We start from the raw sequence: 8,729 nt of genomic DNA on the forward strand, positions 1-8,729 counted from the left end.
AAAAGAATGAAATAGCTTTTTGATAGACTAAAAACCTCAATTATTTTGGACCAGCTTTTAGAGGCTAAATCCTCAATTATTTTGGACCGGAGGGAGTATTTAAAAGATAGATATTTTACGTACCCCCTCCGTCTCATATTACTTGGTCACATTACTAAAAATATATGTCCCAAATTATTTGTTCATTTACAAAACTAAGATAAGATTAATTAAATCTTTCTCATCTTACCCTTAGTATTACATGTTCTTGAAAATAGTCAATATTGATTAGAATGTATTTATTAGAGAAAGATAAGGATAAAATAGTAAAATGCATTTTTATTTATAATTTTTTAAAAGACGTGCAAAAGAAAAAGCGGCCAAGTAATATGAGAAGGAGAGAGTAACAATTTTTTTTGCTGAAATCAATAACTTTTGAGACCCGGGTGTAATTAATATTATGAGCAGAGTGGATGAAAATTAATAATCATTAGAAATCTTGGAATTCACTAACATACTGACATCAACAAAGTTTTCACATCATTTACGAACCTTTCTTGCAAATGGTGTCAATAGAAGTTCATATTTTGATTTTATTTTTATGTAAGCAAAAATAAAACGGAAAAGGGCCAAATATATATATATGTTATCGAAAAAAGCTAAATATTATTATCTTTAAATCATACCCTGTTATTATCTTTGGTTAGATATAATGAAAGTTGACCCAATCTTGGCATTAATATTTTAATAAAATAAATATTATGAATGCCACCTCACTTACAAACCCAATTTTACCCCTCCCTTCCTATCTTCTTCCACCACCGCCTCTCCCTCTACTATTACCGTCCTTATGCCCACCACCATTAATTATTAGGAATCCCTGCTATCTGTATTGTGTTTCCTTGTAAATCTGAAAGCAAACTTTATTGTTTCATTCCTCTTCTAGAGAGGGCCACCGAAATAACATTAAAGAAGATCCCACTTGCTAAGGCCATGTTTGGGGGGAGATCCTGCTGACAATTTTACTCTCTTTGTGTCCTCAAGATCTCCTCCTCTTCTTCTTCTGTCTTTCCTTTTGTATAATTGAGTATTTGTACCTGGACCCATTTCATAAGCCATCACGTTCTTTAACAGGAAATTAGTATCCGAAGAATTTTGATTAACAAAACTTCATTTTGTCCATATATATTCGTAGTTAATGTTAGAACAGGAATCAAGTTATGAGATATGGATGGTGTGCCTTTTGTTGTCTTTTCATTTTTTGCTTGGGAAATATTGCAAGAGTTTCTTTTGAGTTTGTACTTAATAAACTTTACATATGTTAATGCTTTAGAGGCCGAGATGTGTTTTTGAGGCAAAATCTATCCGTATGTTCGATTAATGTTTGCTTTGAAATATTTGAGTATGCAAGAGACTAATATAGATAAGTTATAAGTATCATAGTTTGAGCACTATCAAACACCCAAATTGAAAAAAAGATCATTTTGAGAAGAATTGTTTCTAAGTTCTGAAGTCTCGTCACTAATGATTTTCTCTAGCAAAATACATCACTAGCCTTTCGTGATTTCGTCCAAATTTTGTAAATTAAAGCAAAACGTTATGTTTCTTCGTTTTGCTTTAAAAATTACACCAGTGAGGATTCCCAAATAATTAATGGTGGTGGGCATAAGGACTTCTAGAGGGAGGTGTGGTGGAAGAAGATAGGAGGGAGGAGGGGTAAAATTGGGTTTGTAAGTGAATGCTGACCACATAATATTTATTTTATTAAAATATTAATGCCATGTAGGATCGGGGGTCAACTTTAAGCGTGAAAAGTATATTTGAACCCAAAGTATAAATGACGGTATATTTAGCAAAATATCATATATTTTGATTTTATTAAGAGGGGTATATTTGGCCCTTTTCCGAAAATAAAATAGTTTAGTCTAAAGGGGAAATCAAGGACTTCAAATGATATGAGTTGGTAAATATGAATACTTAATATAAACTTGGATTAATATTACAATAGAAGATATTGGGTACAATACATCCGCCCATAAAATTAAATTAGACAACCAGAGGGAAATTAATTATGGGCGAGAAGCTTCACTAATTTTCAATTACATCAATGATTAGGATATTTAACTTGTAAGTAAGCAGAAGCAAATTAATTAATTCCATCATTTTTTTTTGGGAGCTGTTTACATAATGGAAAAGAGGGGTTTTGAGGCACTCCATTTATGCAAAACGTTGCCAAAAATGTCAAAGAATTGGATCCAAACTTCTGTTTGAGTAATTTGCATAGCCATAAAGCCTTGTCCATCATAATAGAACTTCATTTCATTTGGGTTCCACCAATTAACATCACCCCTCCATGACTTTGAACCCCCACCACTTGTCAAGAATTGTAGTGGACTGAAAAAATAAAAAAATAAAAATCAGAATAATAGCATAATCAATTGTTTTGATAAATTTTGACCGGACTTTTTTATTTTTAGTTTTAGTTATTATGTGTAATATTTACCTATCTGAACTGCTGATGTGCTCCAAGCAATGGTCGTGTCCATTTAGGTAAAAGTCAACATTGTTTGCCTAAAGAAGAAATCAATGAAAGCTCCTTTTATTCTATTTGAATTAAAGTCCATTTTTTAGTTTTAGTCGTGTTTAATGTTTTACCTATCTGAGCTGCTGATATGCTCCAAGCAATGGTCGTGTCCATTCAGGTAAAAGTCAACATTGTTTGCCTGTGAAAAAGAAAGAAAGTAGAAATGGAATAGGAAACAGAGGAGAAAGTATTAGAAACAATATTATCAGAACAATTTAGGGCGTTTTGGATTCATGAGCCTATCAAGTCGCAACATAAATAAATTACAAGAAAAAAATTATAATTTATTATCATTAAAAAGAAAAAAATAGTTCTCTAACTATAATTAATTTTAAATACTGAAAAAAGAGTCTTTATAAAAAATAGGAATATGTGACGTACAAATTCTGTAGCTAAAAGCTAAATATCAAAATTTGTAGTCGAGTTAATAAGCCACAGATTATCAAAATAATTATGTTATCTACGAGAGATTTAACAAAAGACTAGTGTCAAAGTTCGTAGCTAATTTCATTTTATGTATTAACTGCTCAAATTAGTTTTGGATTGAAGTATAGGTTGATTGATTGATTGGATGAAATTAAACACCATCATATTAGCTCATGTCGCATCAATCACGTAATATATCCTTAGCTTATATACGTTTATTTTAATTTCTCGAATATGTCAAATAAAATAGCCAATGTTTTATAAAAATAACTGCTTATAAAATTTATGATCCATAAACAATTCAGTGATTCACGTGGTATAAATTATTTTTCCCTCTTGTTATACTAAATAAACATTACGGTTTTAAACTTTTTTTTTTTTTTTTTACCTGTAAGATGGGAAGAAGCTGGAGTTCAAGCTCCTCAGTGTTACCATGGTGTCCAGCACTTTTAATGGTGTGGTGACCAACAACTATCTTCCATTTTGCACTTGATTCCCTTAATGCTGTGTCCAAATCCTATTTAAATAAAAAGGTTAAAGTTAAAACAATGCAATAATTAGGGGTTAGTTTAATGGATGATCATTCAACTTTCACTTTATTTCGGTGAATGTTTAACCTATATTTTTTGTAACTTTAAAAAGCCACAAAACTTTACCTAAATATCAGGAAAGTCATTAAATTAAATTATTTGTATAACTAAAAAGTATTGACTAATAAGTATCACAAAAACTCATTAGGCATTCGGCAGAAATAATAGAGACATTTTGTAAAATATTTAGACAAAATTAAATGACGTTTTGGTTACCAAAACGGATAGATTGTTCAGTAGTTAATTTTCTCTGAGACTAAGGCAACGTTAAAGTGAAGTTTTTGTTACAAAAGAAAAGATAGTCTAGTGACTTTCAGTGCAACTTAGGTGAAGTTAAATGATATTTCTGTTATAAAAGATAGTTTAGTGACTTTCAGTAATGTTGCAGAAAGTTGACTTATTTTTTCTTATTAAAAAAAGTATAATTTAGTGACTTTCAGTATAATCAGAGGAGGATCCATAGCTTTACCTACAGGTTGACAGGAATCAAATAATTTTTTGCATATATCCGAAACAATAAATGAATAACCATATGTGAAATTATACCGAAAATTAGCTTTACCTCCAAAACACCGGAGAGATAATCTTTTCGAGGCAAAACGTTTCTCCAGTCATAAGTATGATCTTTAGGATTTGTGAAATACTTATCTTGGAATGGAGTTGTATCTACAAAGAAAAATTCTGCCACATCTGCTCATGAAATGTGTAGAAGTAAGTGAAATTTAAAATTTTCACCCAATAATTAAATTTCCTAATTGAACTTAACTTAATTAAAGTTAGTTACCTGTATTAACAATATAAGATCTTAAACAAATCCACCTGTTATCCTTTTGCTTAAGAATGGGACTCAATTGTGCTAAAGCATCACCTCTGTAATCATGGTTCCCCAAAACTGCAAATAAATCATTACACAGAAATAAATTTTTCAATAAGGCTCAAATATTCGATTTTATATTAGATAATTACTCTTCAAAAACCAAATAAATAGTTTATTGATCATAACATATAAAGAGTATAGTAATATTTGAGATTCTAATTAATTAGTTATATCTCATTATGTGTGTGTTTCCTTTGTATATACACATGCAGGATTCTAAGTAGGCATTTGGACATGCGATTTCATAAATCAACGTTTGGACATGTGATTTCATAGTGATTTCAAAAAATATAAATGTAAAATTTGACCCATACGTTTATATTTTGTAAAAAAAAAAAAACCCATAAGTTGGTAGATATATTTACCAATCATGTTTACCAACCATTTGTATTAAATATTAATCTCCAAGTTGGTAAAATATATTTACCAATCATGTTTACCATGGAGGATTATATTAAAGACATACAATACTATTCATGTTAAATTTTAGATTTATTGAACTAAAGTTTGATCAATTGATGTTGTATTTTTAAAAAACTTTGACCCGTATTAATTTTATTACGAACTATAATTTACTCATTTGGTAAGATTGTTGATTTACTAATTTGGTAAGATTGTATAAGAATTGGGAAAATTTGGGTGGTTGTCACAACTTGTGGAGTTTTTACGTTTATGAAAAAAAGCATGCATAAATCAAATTCAAATTACTGTTTGCTTATATATTTTCATGTATATGAGATGAAATTATATCCAAACGGCTCCTAAAATACTTACTCGTGTTTAATATTTATACCAACCAAATTAACATCTGTACATCTAAACGCTAGTTAATGGGTAAGCTTATCGCAATTTATTACTTATATCATAATAAATACTAGTAGTATGATATATACGTACAAATAACTTTTTACCGATAGAATTATTCAGAGGTCCAAAGTAGTCAAGCTGTGCTCTTCAATTAATTCTCGAAAAAGGTGATAGCGACAAATGAATGCATAAAATAAAGACCCTAAAATAAACATGGGAAGTATATGTTCACATATATTTATTTTTGGTCTGTTTGTTTATATATTTGTACGAATAAATAAGTGAGTAGTAATTTTTTTGGTTAAGGAAAAAAAGGAAAGGAAATAAACTCACCATTATACCACGTTTTTTGTAAGCTTGGAGCAGTGTAAACATGGGTCAAAAGATTCCTCAAAAGCTGGATCATCCACACCAGTCAATCCATTATCATAGAAATTGTCCCCAGTTGATACAACAAAATCTATGTTTAACTTCTCTCCAATTATTCCCATCTACATAATTCAAAAAAAGAAGAAGAAAGAACACAATATTTTAGGAAATAATAAATAGAAAAAGTTATTTTACAATTTATATATACACACATTGATAGTATTTATTAAAGCTACAAATTTTAATTCTTGAGAAGTTCTCCGCTTCTCTCTTATTTTTTAGTCAATATAAAATGTTTGAATAAAATAAAAATCGTTTGCAAAATTCTGAGCATAATTTCATTTTCGTGTGTTGCAACAGGTTAACGACTAGCTTAAAAATAGTTTAATTACAATAAAATCTGTTATAATTACAATAAAATCTGTTATATGTATATCTTTCTTAAATTTCGTGTTCAGTCAAATATAATCACATAAATTAAAACAGGAAGAGTAATATTATAATGGTGAAATTTGAAGTCAAAACCTATGCGTGTTCAAGCATCACGTTAAATTATGTGACAATTTTTATTTACAAATTTAATAACAGCAAAATAGGTCCGTGACACTAATTAGGATTGAAAAATGAATTTGAAGGAACTTGCATCCCTTCCGTTGCAAATGTCTACATTATATCATGACCATATTGTGGTTCTTCAAATTTCTTTATAATTCATTCGATGGGAATGGAAGGTACAATCAAATTTTTCTATAATAGCATTATTTGTTAATATATTATTTGATTGTTATAAAAAATGTTATTATATAGAACATATAAAATATAATATAACATGAAAATCAGTTTTTTTAAAACTTGATTCTTATAGTGAAAATAGTATTATAAAGATGAATGTTGTAGTAAAATATTATTTTTTTAAAAATGACTATAAAGAGGTATGGTTTATGTTAGCAAATTTTGGAGCCGTCTGACCATGAGAATTATTAATTTTTCTGAAATAATTTTTCACTTTATGTCACCAAATCTAACTTGGAGTCGGATTCTAAATTTGAAAAAGCGTTCTAAATTTATTTTCCAACTCCATCTTCATGACTTCTAAATAAAGTGTTCTCTTCTCTCCTTTGCAAAGAGTATAACCAAACACAACTCATCTTTAATTTCAATTTCATAAATTTCAAATAAAGTGAAAAATATCTAGAATCAATTGCCAAACGCCTACTTTATCTTTTTAGATTAGAGAAAAATGGATAACTGTATGCTGTGGAACCAACGCACTAACTAAATGTTGTGAATAATAAAAAAATAAAATCATGAAAAGACCTTTGTGGAGGAAAAGGCAAAGACCTTACATGTGAAATATATGAAGCCACGTAGTAGTTAATTATATGTGAACAGATAAAAGAAAGTTAAAGATTTAAGCACGCGAAAATCGATTAGCTGTCCTTTGGGGAACAATCAATACAAATTAATTGATTATCTAGGTGGCAATAGACTTTAATCTACATTCAACTTCCACATGGAGTAATTTATTTACAAACTATAAGCTATTGATACACATCTAGTGGAATCTTTTGAATGATATATGTCATAATGATATCCAACCTTTTCAATTATTCCATTCTAAACTTGGATATTTTGGAAGGCAATTAAAGTCTAAGTAACTAACTAGAGTCAATTAGACTTGTATATTTCATTCTAAATTTGAATATTTTGGTAGGCGATTAAAGTCTAATTAGAGTCAAATCTCTTTATAACATCGTCCATTGTCCAAGTACTTTTTGACTACTATAATAAAATATTGTTATAGAAAGCATATAATATGACATAACACGAAAAATTAGTTTTAAAAAAAATTAATAGTTATTATAAAGTATTATTATAAAGAATGATTGTTATAGGAAAAAAAAATTGACCATATTCGAAGCATGTATTTTCATTAAAGATATTTAAAATTTATTATACATATATAAAAATAATAAAAGTGACCTATGTATACATTATAACTTTTCCGGCCCGAACACTAATAGCCTATTTGGCCAAATTTTTAAAATTAATTTATTTTGAAAAATGTTTTTTATAAAATACTTTTAACGAAAAATATTTGTTTGACGTCAAATATTTTATGTTGTAGAAAATAAATACTGTAGCTTACTTATTTCAAACCTGCATTCCAAGAAAAGAAGTTCCATTTTGAGTATGTTTAGAACAGAGGAAAATACTTATTTTCTCCCATTTTTGATCAATGTTTGACTTTTTTTTAAAAATAAGTATTTTTGAAAAAAAAAACAAGCTTGGCCAAACATACTATAAGGCGTGTGGCCATGAAAACCAAATATTTTCACCGTATTTAGAGTTTTGAAGTTGGAGTTGTGTTTGATTATAATTTTTGTCAAAAATATTTGGTTGTTTGAATGTAATGAAAGTGAAAAAGGTAAAAAAGACTTTAACTGTTTTTCTAATTCCAAATACTACATTTAAAATTTTCATAACCAAATACTAATTTTTAAATAAAATGGGAAAAAAAAAGTGAAATATTCTCATGGCCAAACGTGTAACTCCATTCCTGTAACTATCCATTTGTTGGAGCGCCAAATATTTTATGTTGTAGAAAATATATAGTTTAATTATGTCAAAATTGCATTTCAAGAAAAGAAGTTCCATTTGTGTGTATCGTATAAAATAAACCACATCCAAAAAAGAGAAAAAAAGAAGAATTAGAGGATAATGTTTATAGTATTTACTTGATGAGCAACATGAGATTGGTTATACATTCCTCTTCTTCCCCAGTCTCCGATGACCAAAATACTCAACGAACCGTCAGTTTTCGCCGGATGTTCCAACCGGTGAAGCTCAGCTATGGCCTGAATAATAGTAACATGAACAAGAAAGTAATAAAAAGGTTGAGTTGAAGAAACTCAAGCTTTTTCATCGAAGCCATATTTGGAAGAAGAAGGTGTGTTAAATGTGGTGAGGAAAATGGAGAGATTTATATGGTCTTATGATGGGGGTAGGAGGAGATTCAATAAGTGAGAAGATATATGGGAAACTTCCTGAAATGTGTTTGATTGATGTGCAACTAAAGTTATCCTACTCCGTACTT

At 29.0% G+C, this 8,729-nt stretch overlaps 1 protein-coding gene across 1 annotated transcript; it reads right to left on the reverse strand.

Moving 5' to 3' along the window:
- Positions 1 to 1,936: 1,936 nt before the first annotated feature.
- Positions 1,937 to 5,754, reverse strand: LOC132060023 (purple acid phosphatase 3-like). Its single transcript, XM_059452878.1, is given in 7 exon segments — positions 1,937 to 2,373; positions 2,635 to 2,702; positions 3,378 to 3,506; positions 4,142 to 4,269; positions 4,364 to 4,471; positions 5,597 to 5,642; positions 5,644 to 5,754. Coding segments are annotated over 7 exon segments (804 nt in total). The 3' UTR covers positions 1,937 to 2,159.
- Between the last annotated feature and the right edge of the window lie 2,975 nt (positions 5,755 to 8,729).

The sequence above is a fragment of the Lycium ferocissimum genome, chromosome 6 (assembly GCF_029784015.1).
Source record: "Lycium ferocissimum isolate CSIRO_LF1 chromosome 6, AGI_CSIRO_Lferr_CH_V1, whole genome shotgun sequence".
In the NCBI taxonomy this organism is placed as follows: Eukaryota; Viridiplantae; Streptophyta; class Magnoliopsida; order Solanales; family Solanaceae; genus Lycium; species Lycium ferocissimum.